At 51.5% G+C, this 19,878-nt stretch overlaps 1 protein-coding gene across 13 annotated transcripts in view; it reads right to left on the bottom strand.

The window, feature by feature from the left end:
- The window catches only part of ARHGEF11 (Rho guanine nucleotide exchange factor 11), a 55,474-nt gene that overhangs the window by 17,084 nt on the left and 18,512 nt on the right, over positions 1 to 19,878 (bottom strand). For 7 of the 13 annotated variants that reach the window (XM_088659613.1, XM_088659608.1, XM_088659610.1 and 4 more), the window contains exons 3-25: positions 18,353 to 18,444; positions 16,967 to 17,065; positions 16,521 to 16,570; positions 16,021 to 16,078; positions 15,261 to 15,439; positions 15,082 to 15,153; positions 14,219 to 14,338; positions 13,431 to 13,482; positions 11,988 to 12,064; positions 11,734 to 11,874; positions 11,200 to 11,274; positions 10,452 to 10,553; positions 9,170 to 9,268; positions 8,972 to 9,014; positions 8,130 to 8,226; positions 7,036 to 7,158; positions 5,957 to 5,980; positions 4,670 to 4,811; positions 4,452 to 4,548; positions 4,210 to 4,239; positions 2,936 to 3,062; positions 2,635 to 2,814; positions 1,075 to 1,122 (exon numbers count right to left, since the gene is read on the bottom strand). In XM_088659613.1, the coding sequence (XP_088515739.1) occupies positions 1,075 to 1,122; positions 2,635 to 2,814; positions 2,936 to 3,062; positions 4,210 to 4,239; positions 4,452 to 4,548; positions 4,670 to 4,811; positions 5,957 to 5,980; positions 7,036 to 7,158; positions 8,130 to 8,226; positions 8,972 to 9,014; positions 9,170 to 9,268; positions 10,452 to 10,553; positions 11,200 to 11,274; positions 11,734 to 11,874; positions 11,988 to 12,064; positions 13,431 to 13,482; positions 14,219 to 14,338; positions 15,082 to 15,153; positions 15,261 to 15,439; positions 16,021 to 16,078; positions 16,521 to 16,570; positions 16,967 to 17,065; positions 18,353 to 18,444 (2,127 nt within the window). The remainder of the gene's footprint in view (positions 1 to 1,074; positions 1,123 to 2,634; positions 2,815 to 2,935; positions 3,063 to 4,209; positions 4,240 to 4,451; positions 4,549 to 4,669; positions 4,812 to 5,956; positions 5,981 to 7,035; positions 7,159 to 8,129; positions 8,227 to 8,971; positions 9,015 to 9,169; positions 9,269 to 10,451; positions 10,554 to 11,199; positions 11,275 to 11,733; positions 11,875 to 11,987; positions 12,065 to 13,430; positions 13,483 to 14,218; positions 14,339 to 15,081; positions 15,154 to 15,260; positions 15,440 to 16,020; positions 16,079 to 16,520; positions 16,571 to 16,966; positions 17,066 to 18,352; positions 18,445 to 19,878) is intronic. The other 6 variants (XM_088659615.1, XM_060269834.2, XM_060269830.2 and 3 more) reach the window with 3 other exon arrangements.

Raw genomic sequence — 19,878 nt, 5'->3', positions numbered from 1 at the left:
TTAAAAGGCTCAAATCACTTTCATTTTCTCTCATAGCCATGAAGATTTACGATTTATTTATCTTTATAGAATTTACAGCTTTTTCAGGCAGGAGACCCAAACATCCAACCATGAACTCTTGGTAAATTAATGGATCTCCTTGCCCTATAGCTGAACTTAGCTTCAGGTCGCTGCTCCAATTTAAAGTGCGTCACAGCTCATAAATCCTCCGAACGCGTCCAGAACTCCTTCCGTCTGACTAGGGGGGGGCTTTTCTCATCGGCAACTTCACATCTTTAAGAAATATGTTCAGTAACAACAGCTAACAAAGTTCAACTCACACAGTCTTTTGCTTCTCTTTCACTCCAAACAAGCCAGGACATCGCGTCCGGGAAGATACGAGGCAACAATATGAAGAAAAAATAAAAACTTGCTTCCCTTATCGCTCCGTCCCCATCAATCCTTCTTCCAGATGCCGTACATTCTTTGACTCCTCTCGCTCAGCAGCATAAAATTCTCAGCAGTAAACAGCGCTTCTTCCCCTCCTTCTGAAGTATGTCCATAGATTTAAGCCTAATTATCTTCTTTAACCATGGAAATCCCCGCCATGCAGATTAGCGTCCGGGAGTCCTGGCCGTCGTAAGTGCTCAGCCCAAGCTCCCCCCACTCCAAAAACAGTCGGAGTGGGTCTGGGGGCATCGCGGGCCAGCGGCCCCTCTCCGTAACCCCCGGAGAGGGTAGGGGGTTGCCATTTACTCCCCTAGCAACCGCCAAATTCCTTACGAAGGTCAGAGAGATGGAAAACAGGTCCGCCATTCCTGCAGGCGGAAACCGGAACCGAGACTCAACTAAACAAGCCTCCAGTTCAATTTCTGCTCTGGGGTCTCTGCCCCGGTCCAGCGATGAGAGGGAATACCCCACCCATGCATACACAGGACCCCCATGACCAAGCACAAGACAGTCATGCCCTCTTCCCCCTGCTCCTTTGGGTCACCAACAATAAGAAGATGAAGAAGAAACACCTAGAAAAGACATTCTTCCTACCCCATGGAAGAATGCCCGTTTCTCCTCGCCCTGGCTGCAAGGGTAGCTCACCTGCGCCCCATTTTGGGAGTGTACGGCGGTGTGGGGTTTTCCAGAGACCTGGAGGCACAAGAAAAGATTATAAATGGTGAGCCCCACAAGCTCTGTGTTTAACTCCCTCACGGCTGTGGGAAGGGACCCATCCAGCAAACACTGAAGACACTGAGCGCAGACTTCCCCAACCAGGTGCCCTCCAGGTGTTTTGGCCTCCAGCTCCCATCAGCCCCAGCCAGCAGGGTCAAATGGCACAAGGACGATGGCTGGGCTGATGGCAGTTGCGAGTCCAAAAGACCTGGAGGGCAGAGAGTGAGAAGAGTGACCACTTTCCTTTGCAAACAGACAGAGGGCTTCTCAAAGGAAGAAAGGCAAGGAGGGGAGGGGGAGAAAGGCACCCGATGAAGACAAATGCTGCACATCTTAATTAAGGACCACCTTTCCCCATATAGGCCCACTTGATCGTTTTGATCTGCATAAGGCTCATTCTGCACCTTTAAAGAACTGGTATCTTACTGTGGCAGCTCCTACACTCTGGAACTCCCTGCCCATTGAGATTAGGGAGGCACTTTCACTGTGTTCTTTTTGGGGCCTACTAAAATATTTTGTTTGGGCAAAGCCTACCAAGACACATAGAAACTGAAATGTATTTTAATCAGCCATTTTAGCTTATTAGGCACACTTTTAACTTCTTATTTCATTAAATTTGCTTTTTGTAAACTTGTTTCTAACGCTGATTTTTTTTTAATGGGCCATTTTAAACGTGCATTTTATACTCTTTGTAAACCACTTAGCAGCTTTATTTTAAGTTGGGCAGGATGCAATTTTTGCAAAATAAAGTAAATGAGAAGAAAGCTGCCTTAGCTGCTCGGTTAGTAATTTATTTACTTTATTTATTTAGCAAAAACTGCATCCTGCCCACCTGTAAATAAAACACTGGTTTACAAACAATATAAAAGAGGCTGCTTAAATTGTGTCATCCTGGATGCTAATGTTCTCTTAATGTTGAATGTTAATATTGGGAGACAGATAAAAAAAGTCCTTCATGCAGCACATAGCTAACCTATGGGATTTGCTCCCATTTGAGGCAGTAACGGTCACCAACTTGGATGGCTTTAAAAGAAAGCTCAACTAATCCATGGAGGAGAGGGCTATCAGTGGCTCCTAGCCAGGACAGCTCTGTTCTGCCTCCCCAGTCAGAGGCAGCCATGCTCCTGAATCCTAGTTGCTGGAAACCACAGGAGGGGAGAGTTGTTCTTGCCCTCGGGTCCTGCTTACAGGTTTCCCTTTGGGACATCTGGCTGGCCACTGTGAAAACAGGAGGCTGGACTAGATGGGTCCAGCAGGCTGTTCTTATGTTCTTAATGCTTATGTGCCAAACTTGATGCATGGCGCAGAACAGCAACCTTCAAGATGGAACAATGATAAGTCACTTCTAAAAAGATGCCCAGCAAACAACAGAATTTATCTAGAAAGTGTTCAACTTTTGCAAGGTGTTGGAATGAGTACAGAAGGTGGCATTAGACCTTAAGGAGCTCTCCCCCCCCACCCCGCCCACCCAAGGTGCTCAATTTTCACCTGGCAGAGAGGCTGGACGCAGAAGATGAGGCCGACTGGTGGAGGCGGGTGGCCTCAGCAGCGGCGTCCATATCTACATCGCTGCGGGAGCGAGGCACATTCTCTGCTTTCCGCAACCTCTTGAGCTCCTCCCGGCCCTTCAGGCTCTCCGACCGGCCGAGTTTGACCTCCGACCTGGAACTGAAGCCATGAGGGAGAGAAGGACAGATGAGGACTGGGAGCCCTGGAGCGTCCTGTGCCCACCCACCCCTTGCAGGGTGTTCTTGGCCCCAGAGGAGATGAGTGGAGCCCGTTCTCCTACCTGTCCGACTCCAGGAGGTCCTCAGGGAAGCTGCCGGTGGAGAGGCGCTGCAAGCCAGGCTCCTGCGAGTCGTAATGCTGGTTGTTCTCAAAGTGCTGGATGATGTTCCTCACGTTGCCGGGTTTAACTGGTCAGAGCAGGAGGGAAAGTCAAGATGTTAGAAGGCCCCAATCCCCACATAGCTGCAGACTTAACTGGGGGATGAGGGGGCAGACACCAGGGTCTGGCCCAGGAGAAGGTCCAAGGCAGCTGACTGGTGGCACTGTGTAAAGGGAACTGAAGCATGACACTTTTTTGTGGGGGGGGGTAGACTTGTATCCAATGCCAGTAGACCCTCTGCAACTAATGGACATGAACAACTTGGGTTCACTAATTTCAACTGGTCCACTCTCAGCAGGCCTTGCCTGGATAAAAGCCTGGAACTCCTTAATTACACAAACACACTCCGCTTCTACACAGCTACTCATGGGATGAGAGGGCCCTGCCTCTGCTCTCCCCTTCACCTGGTTGCTTCCCTTCTCACCATCCTGAAACTCTCTCCCCACTTGAAGAGGCTCGGCTTAGGGAGGAAACCTAGGTGTGACTATGGATTCCCGCAAGGGATTCCCACAAAGGAGGAACCCCATGGCCTCAAGCCCAGCCCAGTTCCAGGGCCCCCCAAACACCCATTGGCAAGAAATCAAAGGGGAAGAAGGGCTGTAAGCAGAATGACATCAAGGGGACATGATCTGAATGACCAGCTCTGAAGGAGATGGGAGGGGAAGGGGGAGTGCTGCCTTCAGTTCTGGGGAAGAAGGCGCAGTCTCCCCACGGTGAATGCAAGGGATGGTTTGCACACCTTTTCCCAGGCAATCTCCCACAGCAGAAAGGGCCCCCTGAGGGCAGTGCCAAGACCAGGGAGGAGAGGAGGCATCTGCCCAGCCTGCCATGTTCCTCACAATTGCATGGCAGAGGAGGGGATGTGACACTAAGCCAAAGTGTGCTGTCCTGGGCACAGAAGTTAGGCAAGAAAATGGAAGTGTGGCTTTTGCATGGGGATGGAGAAGGAGATCCTGAGCGATTAAATCCAACCCATCCTCACAGAATAAGCGACAACAACAATTTCAAAGGCCTTTTCTGGAAAAAGATACTTCCTCGCCAATGTTTTTTTAAAAAAACAAAAACAAAAAACGACAACACAGCAGCAGCAGCAAGGTGGGGTGGGGAGGGGGGATGAGCTGGGAAGGGGGTCAGGGAGAAAAACCAGCAAGGGTGTGTGTTCCTTTTGTTTTTACCTTCAACAGGGGACAAGGGGACATGAAATGCTGAAAAGAAAAACAAAAAGAATGGAATGTCAAAATCAATGTCAAAATCACACTGATGAAAAAGACAGAAAAAGGAGGAGTAGTAGCAAGGAAAGAAGGAAGGAAGGAAGGAGGAAGCCCGGCTGAATCCACCCCCAGAACACACTGCAGGAGGGGGGGGTGCTTAGCACCATCACCCCATGCCCTCATGTGCCTCTGCCCCTGGTACTCACTGCTCTGGGAGGAGCTTTTGGGCTTCCCAATGTACTTGAGGATGGGGTTCCGCTTCTTGTCCTCCATGGCATCTTTATCCTTCTTGGTGCTGCTGCTCTGTTGACCCAGGAGAGAGAGAGACACACATACATACATACACACACAGAGTGTGTATTAGGAGAGGCACAGGACACACACACCCTCCGCCCCCCCCCCCCCAGCCTGACCACCAGCTCACCTTCTTGGCCTTGGGGAAGAAGGGCAGCCACTTGTCTTTTTCTTGTGCCTGTGACTTCTCCACGACGCTGACTGGGCGTGCCTCTCGCGGACGGATCCCCACATGGCCCATGTAGGTGTTCAAGGCGAAGCTCATGGGGGCGCTGGGGGAAGGGAGAGGTGTCAACTGAGCCCCACAAGGGGAAGGGAAGAGGCTGCTGGCATCAGGGCATTGCAGGCCAAGAAGGAAGCCAGTGGGAGGGAGAAAGGCAGAGAGAACTCAAACTAGAGGGCACTAAATGGTGCAAGACCCCTAACATCAAGAGTGTGACAGCTGTCCCTGGTGTTGGACAGGCTGGCTCTGCTCTCTCCTGATCGCCTGTGGGGACACAGAAGAGAAAAGCCCTTCCTAGAGAGAGGGTGGCACAGGGCTGGTGCTCTGCAGCTCTTTCCTGAAATGCTATGACTTTACTGAACTGTATCCATTGTTTTGATGAATTTGCTCTTGATATTTGCTTTATTTATATGCTACTGTGTTTGATATTGTAGCGATTGCAGTGTTTGTTTTTTGAAAGCTATTGTGGTCATTGTTGAGCTGCTTTCAGCTCAATGGTTGCTGTTGGAAAAGAGCGCTGCAAATATTAAATCAAGTCAATGTTTTAAAAAGTGTGTGTGCGCAACTGCAGCTCCTTCCAAGGTTGCCCCATAAGGACACCCAATGCATTCTGGAAGGGCACCCAGGAAATGTATGTACAAACACTTCACCAGCGACAAAAAGAGCCATAGCAGCTCCATGGCGAAGTACCTGCAGAAGCAAAGTCCCAGGTTCAGTCCCCACTGGCAGCATCTCCAGGTAGGGCTGGGAACTCTGCGGAGTTGCTGCCAGTTAGTGTGGACAATACAGGACCAATGGCCTGACTCAGCAGGAGGCAGCTTCCTATAACGGAAGGGATGCCTGAAGAGTTACTGAAGAATAAATGGAATGAACTTCAGCAGGTTCACCGAGAGAGGCTCAGTTCCTAACTGATGTGTGGGTACCCAGAAACCTAAAAGGTGGAACAAACCCTATTAACTAAACTTTGTGTCTCCTGGGTGCTTTTCAGCCAAAGAAAGCCTCAAGGCAGCTGACATGACACATACGTAAGATAAAAACCCAGAAATAAAGCAATATGCCATATGAAAAGTAAAAGGGAGCAGGAAAAAGCAGGATCACTGGCAGCCTCTCAGGGGGGCCCTTGGCATTCTTCCCACCTCTTAAACAGCCTGACCTAGTAGCCCTGGGGGGCTGAGGTTCGAGGGAGACACTCACCTCCTGTCCTCTTCGTATTTCGATCTGGAGGAAGGAGACAAAGGAAGGAGGAGGAGGTTAAGATGCATCTTCACTTCCTACAGCCTCTCCTCCTCTGCTTATAGCCCAGTCGCTTCCAAGAGATGGCTCACAGGGGGTCCACATGCCCAGGCAGGAGAGCCTCTCTTGCCCATTAGTCTATATTGCAAATCTGCCTTCTTCTCTGTACACTGGTGCCCTCTGGATGTTGCTGGGACTCACATCACCACCACCACCACCACCCCTGACCACTGGGCCATGCTTGCAAGAGGTTGGGCAAGCCACAGGGTCAACCATTCCACTCACCATGGGAAGGCACATTTTTTATCCCCAGGACTGCCCTATCCTATCGTCTCCCACCTTGAGACCCACACACAGGCACATAACCCTCTGCTGGCAAGTCTCCCTGGGGGAAGATCCCTGCCCCCCGTTCCTGAGGGGCCCAGCCCCACCCTCACCCTGCAGCCAGAGGGGCTGCTTGTCCCTGTAGTTACACAGAGCCTCAAGCTTGGCAGAGCACCACATGCACAATCCTTCAGGCAGGAGGGGGCTGTGGGGACAGCACATCCTATGCCCAGCCACTATGGCTGTCCCAAATTGGAGCAGGACCCTCTAGAAAACCCACTGGTGATTCCAGGACCTGACAAGATTAAAGGGGTCACTACTTTTACCCCTTTGTGTTCTCCAGTCAGAGGAAGGCCTCGGCCACCAACCAGGGCAGGATCACTCCTCTCTCTCTCTCTGAGGACACTCCCAATACACCAGCCACAAAACAAGCCAGCCTGGCTCTGAGCCACAACTTCCAATCACCCTTCATGATTCCCTCCTGCTTTATTGGCATTAACTCAATAAAAACGGGTCCTTAAAGAAAAGCAGAAGCCGGCTGTCAAAGTCTCCAAGAGCAGATGATGAGCAGAGCAACAGGCAAGAGTCCCAGAAAGTTTCCTATATGATATCTGGAACCTTGCAAGGCCCTCGACACACACATACTGTATACACACACATTAATGCTGCAGGAAAGTAGTCTCAGGTGTGTAATCTCAGATTACACACACACTCACAGAATGTCTCCAAGCTGAGCGATCTGCTTCTCGGCCACCTGGCGCTCCTTCTGGGGGTCTCCATCAAGGTCCATCAAGTCATTCTCCCCGTACAAGCTTCCCAGGCCCATAGTGCGCTTGGTCCTGCAAGGCCATAGAAGAGTCCCAGGGCAGGATGAAGACACTCCTCACTCTGATCTTTCATTCATAACTCTGTATCCCACCTAACCTGCCCCCGACCCAATTTCCCCAGAACTCAAGGCGGCTTAGAAGATCTAGAAGTAAAGTCAAGTGACCCAGAGGAAAGCAATGCGACACCTGAGATGATGCCGTTTCATTCCATTTGGCCTCTCTTTTAAAGCACAGAAGAGGAACATTTGCTGAACAGTTTTGCTTTTTAAAACAGCTCCAGCTGGCTGGAAGTAATCGCTGTCAACTTCCTGTCTTAGAAAGGGACACTTCCTCTGGGATTCCCGCTTGCATGAAGGAGCATCAACCCCGAAACAAAACTTTCTTCTGTTCTATTGCAGGTGGAAGTGGGTACCAACTAAGGGGTTCACGTAAGACACACAAAATCGCATCAAAACTACTCAAAACTGGAGCAGTGGATTAAACAAGTGAGCTGAAGTCGACAGATTAAATTAATCAGCATACAAATGCACTTCACAGTAATTTTATTTTCGTGTTTTGGAAACTAAGAGGGAAATGCACAGATAAGTGTGTGATGATAAATGGCTAATGGGAAGATGTATAACCACCCTACACACACACACACACACACACACACACACACACACACACACACGGATGAATGCTCATTGCCTCAAAACTGCCCTGTAAACAAATCCAAACGAAGGCTCAGTAAAGACCTAACCCTGAAAATCTCAGCTCCGCCATGTAAGCCTTGGGCAAGCAAATCAGGCCGAAGGTTGAATAAACTATTTGCCTATAGGAACCTTCTGATTCCCTTCTGATACGGTGTGTTAGTTCTGCCCTCCAGGCCTTTGGGCTCGCTGCCCACAATCCCTTCACCTCTGCCACCTCCAATTTTTCTTATCAACATACGGTACTTTCGCAGCCGTAGCCAAGGAAGGCACTGGGCCATCTGAGCTCACCTGTAATCCTGGATCTGCTCCTGGATCTCAGGCATAACGGCCTCCTGGGCCTCTACAAAAATGCTTCGGACATCCTCCCCGTTCCGCAGACAGGAGTCTGGAGGAGCCACAGGTGGGGGGGGGAGGAGAAACAAGTCTTATGAAGGTGCGACAAGGGGGAGGCCTGGAGGCTTCTATAGACAGGAGGAGGGAGGAGGGAGACTTTACAACAGGGAAGAACATCTCTGACCCTCCAGGTGCTGCTGGACTCCAACTCCTAACAGCCTTGGCTGATGATGATGATGGGAGCTGGGAGTCCACAGCTGCTCCCCCACCCGCTCTACAGCCTCCAAGGAAATGCCTTGAAATGCCTCATAAGAACACAAGAAGAGCCTGCTGATCCACAGGGGGCCCATCTAGTCCAGCACCCTGTCCTCAGTGGCCAGCCAGGTGCTCAGCAGATCCTGAGCACAACAGCATAACATAAGAACCACCCTGTCGCTGGATCAGGCCAGTGGCCCATCCAGTCGTTCTTGCAGTGGCCGACCAGATGCCCCAAAGGGAAACTCTCAAGCATGACCTGAGTGTAAGAGCACTCTCTGCTCTCCTGAGGTTTCCAGCAACGGGGTATTCAGAAAGCATCACTACATGCTACAGAGCACAGCTTGTTTCCAAGGCCCTTTTGGGTATGGGCCAGTGACATTTTGTTCTTGGGGCTGATCTGTTTGCCCTGACTCAAGGGGCACACAGGAAGAGAAGGAAATTCCTCACAAGCCATCACTACATGTCTCTGCTCCTAGATTTCTAAACCTGAAAGGGTCACAACAGCCCTTTTGCTCATGTGCAAAAGAGGTCAAACTCACCTATCTCAGCCAACAATTGATCAGAGACCTTGACTCTCAGAGGCTGAGGAAGGGAAAGAAAAAGACAGCATTGACCCATCAGCAATGGGTCTCCCGAGGCCTCTCACATTCCACAACACCAGTGCAATCTGGTACGTGATGTGGCTGGGGGTGGGGGAAAGGAGGAAGCCCTTGGCTGCCACCCGCCTGATCACTCACCGCAGTTTTCTCCAGGAAGATGTGCCAAATGTCCTTCCCAAGACCCCGGGCTTCCTTGGGGCTCATCTGCTGGCAAACATCTGCGCACAAGTATAGCAGCTGCCGAGGAGAGAGAGAGGAGGAAGGAAGAGGAGAAAAAACACCGCATCAGAGTGAGAGGGAGAGGATGAAGAAATGCCTACAAGAGAGCCGAAAAGGGTGGGGGGGAGGGAGGAAGTGGGCCTGGCAGGGCATCCTCGGTATGGAGTTGCCATGGGAGCCCCCAGGGAAGACACCATGCCGAGTCCAGGATAAATGGGGGCATCTTGCCTGGCTGGAAATCGAGGTGGGATTGCGGGTGGGGAGGGTGTTTCGTAATTCTTGCACGAGCAGGAACTAACTGTGGCAACCACAGCAAAGCTCATTTTACAGGCTGCAAGAATTACGAAGAGGCTGCTTTCTACTGGGTCTGACCAATGGCCCATCTAGTTCAGTATTGTCAACACTGATTGGCAGCAGAGGCTCTCAGGGAGGGGTAGCCCTGACCTGGCAAAGTCAAGGATTGGGCCTGGGATGTTCTGCATGTACCCCCCCACCGAGCCTCCAGAAATGAAGGCTGCAGTCTTCATGGCTCTAAATAAAGAACTGATTTGAAGGGGAACACAGAAAACTGCCATCTACCAAGTGGTTCTCTGGGGTCTCCATCCTCCTTTTTAGTGGGATGAATCCTGCTCACAAGGCACCCCATGTTTCACTTTGGTCTCTTCATAATGTGAGAAAGAAAGTTATCTCCCAGTCTGAGGCAACAGTGAGGGCTGGGAATATCTTAATTTGAACATACACCTTATAAATACACAGGCTTAAGGCACACAACTAGAAAACTGCTTGCCTGTCCATCAGCCCCCAATCTTCATGTCGAGAGCATATTCCACACATAGGTTCATTTGCCCTATGGAACCTGATGCCTGGCATGCAGGACACCAGGAGCCAGATTTTTACTAGCTTTCCTTTGAAAGACAAGCATCTGGGTCTTCATGCCTGTGGGAAAAAGCTGGCAGAAAGCTAGCTAGCTTCTTTCCTTCCTGTTGTAGTGCCTGTTCCTGAGAACACAGGCTGGATGAAAAAAGTCTGACACAAACACCAGCAAGCTCCCTCCCACCTTCCCGACACATCCCAGGACCCCCCCCCCCAATCTCCATGCAGCCCAATGGCACGTTCCCCTCATCTCTTCCCACTGGCTCTGGCCCTTGCCTTGGGAAGGATGAAGGGTAAAAGGAAGAAAGGAGCCCCCTTTGGATCATACCAGAGGACTCGGGTCAGCCTGAGAGAAGATGTAGCGCAAGAAGACGCCCAAGTGCGCCAGCCGCGTCTTCAGCCTCCCTAAATCCTGGAAGAGGGAGTCACACTGTGGGGAGAAGAGAGGAGAAGAAACACACTCAGTGGTTACTGGATGACAACACTGACCCTGGCACAGGGGCCACACTGACTGCCTATATGTTCCAGAGTCCACCTCAAAGTGCTTGTTTTGGTCCTGCAAAGCCCTTCATTGCTCAGGACCTCCAACATCTAATGGGCAGCCCAGACTTTGTGTTCATCATCATCATCAGGCCCTTCTCTGTACCCCCTCTGACTGAGATCCAGAGGCTGGCCTTTTCTGCTGCGCCATCTGCCCTCAATCTTTGCCCAGGGAGGTCCTCCTGGCACATACCTTACCTTAACATCCTATCAGATCCATCCTATCAGAGTCCCATTCAGACATGCAGATTCTCCAGGGCTTGAGAGGGGTTACGATCTGACATTGGGGGGGTGGCCTTAGAGAGGTACTGTATTCTTAAACCTGATAAATGTCTTTACATAGTGTATGTCAGTTTCCTAGAGGCATTTTGCACTTGGCAGCTAAAATTAATAATAATAGTAATATTTTAAAATTCTGAATAGGAGATGCCTTGGGCCAACCAGCCAACCCCATCCTACCCTACTATTAGAAGGCCTGTTACCGCCCCCACCCCCCAACCAAGAAAGCAGGAGTGAGCCAGGGATGGTGTTACTACCTCATTGTTGAAGTATCCCGGGTCGTAATCTTCCTCTGGACCAATGATGAGCGGCCTCAGCATCCGATCCGAGCCCTGCAAAGAGTCATTTATCAGGGTGAGCCACATCATAAACTGCGGAGGAAGACCCACACGACTTATTTTTTTGGGGGGGGGGTGAGAAGCTGAGAATAGTTATGTCTCAGCTTCATTATCTAAAATTGAAGTTTCAGAAGGAGAGCAAGCTAGTGTGCAAGCTATATGTGTATTTAATGGTCTCTGATGGGTAAGGTCTGTATTCACTACTGTTGTTTTAGAAATCTGAAACGGAAAAAAAAAACCCACCCAGAATAATACTCCCCCCCCCCGGCAAAAAAAAGAAATGGAAGTTCCTACCCACCTTGTGATCATGGGGTGGGTGAGAATCAAAATCCCAACTGAAGGGTTGAGAAGCTCAAGAGGCTCAGAAAAGCAGGAGAGGCAGCAGGGGTAATTTTTCAAGGGGTGCTTTTAAAAATGGGGAAGTGTGTGGGGACAGGAAGTCTGGATCCTCACCTGTTCTGCGGAGGGGGAGAATGGCGTGTCTGAGCCCTGGCGCCGATGGTGCTGGAACATTCTGGAGGTGATGACTGGGGAGGTGTGGGGGCTGTCCAAGCCGGGGTCAGACAGGACCGAATTCCGATTCAGGGAGATCTGCTTCAGGAAGAGAAATTACATGACTGAGACCACACACACGCACACACACACACACACAACTTTCATTACCGGCCCAATGAAGCAGAAGCCCAAGCAATCCCTTCAGCACTTGCCTCGCTGACAGAGGGGAACCGCTCTGTGCCAGAATCCATGCCGCTGTCCCCGTCCTGAGAGTCCAAGGAGAGGCGCCCTGGAGAATGCAGAAGGGGGGCGGGCACAGTTAAGAGCTCTGGCAGAAACTAAGAAAGCTTGAGGTGGGGCCTCCAAACTGTATTTGGCAGGAGAGATTCAAGAACATACCAGAACATAAGGAGAGCCTGGCCGCTGCTGAATCACGTCAAAGCGGGTTGGACTAAATGACCCCTGGGGTCCCTTTCAACTCTAGAATTCTGTGATTCTATGATCTAGTCCAGCATCCTGTCAACACAGTTCCTTAAGAACCTAGAAATTGAGACAGACTGCCTCTGCACCTGGTGCTTTCTCCTTCTCAAACCACTTCCATCCCAGAGAGGAACTTTCAAACAACAATGAGCAAATGACTTTGCTTATTTCCTCTTCCCTCCTAATCCATTTTCCTTTTGTGCTGAGTCTTTTTAGATGGCAAGACTGAAGCGGGGCAGAGACAGACAGTCTTGCCTGTAAGGTGTTCTGCAGTGTGTGTGTGTGTGTGTGTGTGTGTGTGTGTGTGTGTGTGTGTGTCTGTTTTGGGTTGAAGAGTGGGATAAAAAAATGTATAAATGAATTTTGCACACTTGTCTTCTATGCCAGTGTTTCTCAACCTTTTTTGGGCCACAGCACACTTTTCTATGAAAAAAAATCCCGCGGCACACCAACTCTGTGCCGCCCTATATTTAGTTTAGTTTGGAGGGGAGACGTACCGGTAAAGCATGCCGCTGAAGAACTGCTGCGCGGTAGCCAGGCGGACCCACCAGGCGCAGAGCCTGCGGAGCGAGCGGGGACAGACCCCAGGCGGGCAGACACGAGCGCGCAGCTGCCGCCGCCTCCCTCCCAGCCACCCCAGGCAGCCGCCGCCGCTCTGGCCCAGCGAAGAGAAGCCCTGCGCAGCCTTCCCCGCCTGCCTCCTCCTCCCCAGGAGGGCGATTTACATTGTCACGTGCCTGGCGGCCGCCAATGAACAACGCTGACCCGCCGGAAAGGAAGCCGGCCGGGTCACGACGCGGGCACTCGCCTCGCGTCGTGACCCGGACGGCTTCCTTTCCGGCGGGTCAGCGACGTGACAGTGCAAATCGCCCTTCTCGTCGCGGCACACCAGCCAGTGTTTCGCGGCACAGTAGTGTGCTGCGGAACACCGGTTGAGAAACGCTGTTCTATGCATAGGAAATTTGTTGTTTTTTCCCCCCATTGTGTTCCCTAAATGTAAAAGAACAGCAAATAAGGGAGAAAGCTCAGCTAGCCCCGACCCCCTTGACACACACAAACACACACCATTTCTGAAAACAAGGCCCACAAATCAGTGGAAACCTCCTTTGCTGCTTGGGAGGAGGTAGGGACAGTGGCTGTCTGGCCCTGGCATCAAGTCCCACAGGACAACTCACCATCAGTGACTCGGGAACTGCTGAAGTCACCGAATAGCCGGGTGGTGGAATCCTGAAAAGGAAAGAGGTTGAGAGCTCAGCACCAGATTGACCCTCCCTGTAAGAATGGGGGGGGGGGGTGAATGGAGAAAAGCAACACTGGGATCAATCCTAAGACTATCGTAAGGGCCCAGCTTCCAAAGGAGGCCTGTCTAGTTCCGCCTCCTGGTCTCACAGTGGCCAAATGCCCCTAAGAACCCAGACTGCTTCTGAACCTAAGAAGAGTCTGGCTGCTGCTGGATCAGGCCAGCTGTCCTTGTGGTGGTTGACCAGGTGCCCCAAAGGCAAAGCAGGACCTGAGTGCAACAGGAACACTCTCCCCAGGCATTTCAAAATTATTATAGAATAATTACTTTAGAAGGGACAAAAACCTGATGTGGCAAGACGCATACCCCATTGGGGACTAAGCATATTGTTCTGTGGCTGCAGAATGCCAACTGAAATTCGGGGGAGAAAAGCAGGGCACCAGGAGGGAGGAGAATGGGATGGAGGAGAGTGTGGCTGGCAGCCGCCTGCAACAGGAGCACGGCATCCCACTCTGTTTGGATGGAGCATGGCGTGCTCTGTGGGTGGCACAGGAACTCTCACGTAGTTGGCAAACAGCACCAACTGCCACTGTCCACTGAGCATCGCCAAGCTCAACCTGTCACAACCTTCACTCATCCTCACAGACAGTCCACGCTGCCCCAAGCAGCCAGCACCCCTGCCCCCTCTGCAACATAGCGCCCACCCCCCAGCCACTCACTCACCAGAAACCCTCCTGTCTCTTGGCGGATCTTGAGCTGTAACTGATTGACTCTCCGGCGAGCACCTTCAATCTGTTCCTCGATCAGGGAAGCTGGATTCCGATTGTAGGCCTCGTAGCAACGCTGCTCCAGGGTAGAGGGCAGATACCAAGATTATAGGCTGCTTTTTAAAAAGAGAGATCCAACTGGTGGCCGCCATCCCCCCCCCCTTGACTGACAGGGAGCCAAGGTTGTCCAGTAGATTTTGCAAAGGGCTAGCAAAACATAAAGCATTGGCCAACACCATCAATTCACAAGAGTGATGGCCGCCATCCCAGTTGTTAGAATTGGTTGAGACAAGAAGGGCAAGGGCTGGCTTCTGCAGAGACAGAAAACCCCTCCAATTTGCAAGAGCGTGGCAGTAAGAGAAGGGAAACGGCAACATGGTTTGGCTGCTTGCTTCAAACTGGGAGAGATCAGGCAAGTTGTGGGGCTCCAACTCCCAGTAGCAGCAGCAGCAGCCAGGATGGCCAGTGGTCAGGAAATCCAGCAACATCCAGAGGCCTCAATCCTGCCTGTATCCCATCACCCCATAAGCACTGACAAAGCCCAAAAGGGCACTGTGGCTCCACAAGAGAGCTCAGTGCAGCAAACAAGGAAGGGGATCCCATTCCACCACAATGAACTGCTCTGCTGCGGGCAAGACTCCAGGCTCAGGAGGCAAGCAAAACCACCATGGTAGGTCCAGCAGAGCCCCGCTGCACTCCACTGGATGGACCACCTGCCAGAGATTCTTCAGGTGTGATTCCTTCACTGCAGAGGGTTGTAGTAGATGACCCTTGGGGGGCCTTTCCAACCCTTCAATTCCAAGATTCTATGATTCCTACCTGCAGCTCTGCCTCCTCCTGCCTCAGCATGTTCCGGAGAATCTGTGTTGCGTGCTTCTGGACTTCTGGATCCTAAGAGTTTTCGAAAAGCCCGAAAGGGGGGCGGGCGAGGTCAGCTAAGGCTGCCTACAGCCTCTGCACTGCCCTCCAGCCCCTTGCACAAGACTCCCCTCTCATACCTGCAGTGGCTTTGGCCCTGTGATGCGCTGCGGTGGAGGAAGTGGGGGCGGAGGGGGCGGAGGAGGGCATGCCGGTGTGACCTGAGGAGCCCCCGGCTGGTGCCCATCCTGCTGGGAACCCAGAAACCCCACGGAGGGAGGAGGGGAGCCCAAGAGGGTGAGAGCGACGTAAGCACCAGCTTGGGAGAGCAGTGAGGGGGGGAGATCAGGAAGAGACAAGACAGACAGAAATAGTGTGTTAAAAACATGAGCCGTTTGGCGGTCTCCGTTTCCCTGAACCATAATCCCCAAATTTCATTTCATTTCAAGCATCTGTAGAACTGAGATACGAGGCAAAATGTGTGCAAACTAAGCATTTCACAACAACAAGAGTCTGTTGGATCAGGACCCTGGCTCATCTAATCCAGCATTCTGTTCTCAGTGGTTGACCAGCTGCCCCAAGCAGGAACTGAGCACAAGAGCCGTCTCCCCTCCTGAGGTTTCCAGCAACTAACATTCAGAAGCAAGGCTGCCTCCTGCAGCAGAGAGTTCCATAGTGGAACTATGCACTCATTTTTTCACGAGCCTGCCCCCCTTTTCTGTCCCCCAAAGAAATTCCCACAGGTGCCCATAGGGGTCTTCAGGACCCTTGCTGGGGAGTTTATTTAACCTTCTTGCCAAGGGCACCCACACGGGCACTCCCTGCCCCCAGAGGAGGGATTCTCCAGAAGGGCTGGAAGCCGGTGCTTTAATTCAGGGCCTGCCGGCATTACCCACTCACATTTTATGAGCTTCACAACTTCCAGGTGGGAGCTGTTGGTCACCATCGTCCCGTTCACCTGGCACAAGAAGGGAGGGAATCAGAGGGTGCTGGAGAGACAAAAGGCTCCCTCAACCCACCCACCCATATGCCCCTGACATCTTAAGAGAGATGGAGGTCTCCTCTTGGACACCCAAGACCAGTCATGTCCTCAGAGCCAACCTGGTGCTTGCTCTGGGGAGCAGCTGGTTCAAATCCCTGCTCATCCATCGCAACCCTTTCTGGATGACCTCGGGCTGGTCACTCCACCTTGCAGTGCAGTTGTGAGGGGAAGGAATGGGATTAAGGCAGAACAGACACCACCTTCAGCAACTTGGAGGAAGGATGGAGAGCAAATGAGATGCAAATCATTTATCGGGGTAGTAATTTTTAGGAAGGGACGCTTGCCCAAGGGAGGGAGGTGCTCAGGAGCATGGCAGAAGGGGTTGTTTTTCTACTTGGGTAAGTTCAGAACTACTCACTTTGACAATCCGGTCACCCTCCTGAACGCCGGCCTTCATGGCGGCCCCCCCTGTAGAAACAGCAGCATAAAACATGATACAGGAGACAGACAGACAGACTTTTGAGATTATGCCATAAATAATCTGCAGGTGTTGTGCTTTTTTTTTTCCCCCACACCATTTGGGTGTTTATTTTGCTAGCCACGATCTTAAAACAGCAGCTGAATTTGAGTTCATGATCCTGGCTGTAAAATGGACATTAAACCATAGTCCTTTAAGGTAGAACAACAGGATTACTCCCATGTTGATTACTCCCATGTTGCAGAAGGGGACTGGCAGAGGCTGCCAGCTCATTTTCCAAGTTAAATTCAGTTCCTGTTTCTGTGGAGGGTTGAGCCAGGGGAAGGAGGCAGGGGCATATGAGCAGAGGCCAGGGCCCAAAGCCCACCCCCAACCCCACTGCTCACCTGGCCGTACAGATTGCACCAAGACGATTCTGTCCCCACTGACAGTGAAGCCAAAGCCATGCTGGTCTTTCTGGATAATGACGCAACGCTGGACCAAACCTTGGAGGAGGAAGAAAACAACAGAAGACCAAGAATTATTAGGCTCTTCCTCCGGCAAGCGCAGGCAGTTCATGTGGCTCCCTGACATTTTACTCTCATAACAACCCTGGAAGGAAGGCTTGGCTGAATGGCAGCGACTGTTCCAAGATCAGCAAGGCAAGGCAGGTCAAGGCAGACATGGAGAATATAGGATGCCGACATGTGTTTTAATTGGTTTTTAGCATATTATTGATTTCAGTCATTTTCAAAATGTTTTAAATAGCTGGGGGAGGGTTAATAATGGGTTGTTGTTGTTGCTATATTTATTTATATGCTGGCTTTTTCCTTAACATGGGGTCAGGGTGGCTTACAGCTAAAATAGAAACAGCTAAAAACATACAGGGTGGGGGGAAGGGGAACAATCATTAAAAACCAAACTTCACTAGAATATATCTATATTCAGTGCTTTTTTTAATGGGGGGATGCAGGGGTACGCATACCCCCAAACATTTTGTGAATCTTTGTACTTTTGTCCATTTACTGCATTTATTTTTCCCGATTTGAACTACAAAATGCTGATTTTCTTGAGTCAAAATGAGAGTATCCCCTAAACATTTTTTTAAAGAAAAAAGCACTGTCTATATCTATATACGGTATGTATATTTTCTTAGCTCTATTAAAACATGCAGATCATTACAATAAAAACAGCACAGCACCAGCTGTGTCAGTTCCCATAAGCCTCCCGGAATAAGAAAGGATTCACCTGCCAGTGAACTGACGACAAGGAGGGGACCAGTCTGGCTTCTTTAGGGAGGGAGTTCCAAAGTTTGGGAGCAGCCACCGAGAAGGTGCCCCCCCAAGTGGGCCTTTAAGGGTGGTGGGATGGAGGGAAGGGCCTCCCCCAAAGATCTCAAAGCCCAGGCAGGTTTGTATGAAGGAATACAGGCCTTCAGATAACCTGGACCTAAGGCTGTATAGGACTTTATAGGTCTTCACTAGCACTTTGAACTGTGCCCAGAAACAGGCCAATAGCCTGAGGAGCTGTTGTAACGAGGGAGTTGTACACTTCCAAAAGGGTTACAAAGGGTGGGTGTGGGTGTGCCGCCAGCAGGCGTATTCCCATGCTGGGGTGGCCCTGCCAAGAGCCAGACTGCTTGAGAGCCATGGCACCAAGCGTGGCACTGAAAGGCTTCCCGGGGGAACAGACCTGATTTGGTGCAGCTCTGAGAAGCAGCCAAGGGAGACCAGGGAGACCCTCACTGCTGCTGCTCTTCTTCCTGCCTCTCCTCCAGGAGCAAAAGGGCTCACCTGTTGTTTCGCTGGAGTCAGATGGCTGGCGGCGGTGGCCAGGAGAGCGCCGTTCTGGAGCTGAGTCGCCCAAGGAAGACAGGCTGCTCAACCTGCAGAGAGGCAGAGAAAGAGAGAGAGAGAGAAAGAGAAGGAAGGGACTGAGAGAAGGAGCAAAGCAACTGGGAATGGGTTGCAGCAAGCCAGCGACTGCCATCCTAGCGCCCACCAGATGTTTTGGACTGGGCTGGTGGGAGTTGCAGTCCAAAACATCTGGCTGGCCATGGTTGCAACAGGCCACTTCTGACCCATTGTATATACCTTGGCTGAGGGATACGTGAGACGAATAGGAGCCTAGTACTTTGAAATAAGCAGGTCCCGTTCCTCCTGAGCAGAACCCCTGCTCCCTTAAATTCAGCACTAAGATCTCCTCAATGCTGCAGGAAATGTGCCAGCCCATGTGGAAACAGGGACTATGCAGTTTTCATCACTGGGGCCGACGCTTCTCCTCTCACTGCTGCCCCAAGAGCAGATGATGGAAGTGGCTATCCCCAGATGCAAGGCCCCCCCCCCGCCCCAGCCCCTCCAGAACATGAGAGAAAAGAGGAGGTTCAAAATGCGTCCCCTGGCCGGCCCACAGAGCCTTGAGATCACCAGCCAGGGCATCTCAAGGCACCTGAGGATTCTTGGTTCTTTATGGAAGTTTCTGAGCCACGTGGGGCCATTTGGAATGGCCACCAAGACACCCAGCTGAGGGATGGTCACCTTCAACCTCTGCTTTCCCTCTGACGTCCTGTGGCCATGGCTGCCCTTCCCTGTTGTTTTCTGCCTCTGGCCTGGCCAGGCCTGGCCCCTAGGGACAACCAGGGCCGCCCCAGCATTCATGGCCAACCCCCACAGGGAGTTGATGCAATGCAGCGGACTTCAAAGACCAGTGGAAAGCGGAAGGGGCAACCACACGCACGCACACTTCTGATGAACAGAGGGGAGCCATTCCTGGTGGTTTTACATGGACAACCAGTGGTGGAGGGGTCGAGGAGCCATGAACATGTAACAACATGAGCAGGAGGAGGGGAAGGGGAAGGGCGTGCAAGCAGCCACATTAAACACACACACACAGCAAGAGGCAGAGGAACATCTGACATCTTACCAGGCTGCAATGGGGCTGATGAAAGGACACATGACAAAGCAGCGATGGGTGGAGACAGACAAAAACAGACAACAGCGGAAGAGTTAAGTCCAGCGATTGTTCCCCTCTTATCAGCTCTGTGCTGGTGGATTTAAAACCACGGCCAAAGGACCTGGCTGCTGGGCTGGGAGCAGGGTGGGACCACTGCACCTGCCCACTTCAATTGTTCCCAAAAGACCCCCCGAGATAGGATCATAAACAGCCCCCTTCCCATGTTGTTGGGACTCCAGCGCCCAACATCCTCATCATCCCCCAACCGTTAGCTGCCTTATGCAGAGAGGCTATTGCTCCATCAAGCTCAGGACTGTCTACCTTGACTGGCCATGGCCTCCCAGGGTATCTCCCAGCCCCACCTGGG

The sequence above is a fragment of the Zootoca vivipara genome, chromosome 16 (assembly GCF_965207765.1).
Source record: "Zootoca vivipara chromosome 16, rZooViv2.hap1.1, whole genome shotgun sequence".
Taxonomy (NCBI): Eukaryota; Metazoa; Chordata; class Lepidosauria; order Squamata; family Lacertidae; genus Zootoca; species Zootoca vivipara.
Note: the sequence above shows the minus strand (reverse complement) of the source record. Positions and strands in the feature narration are given on the sequence as shown.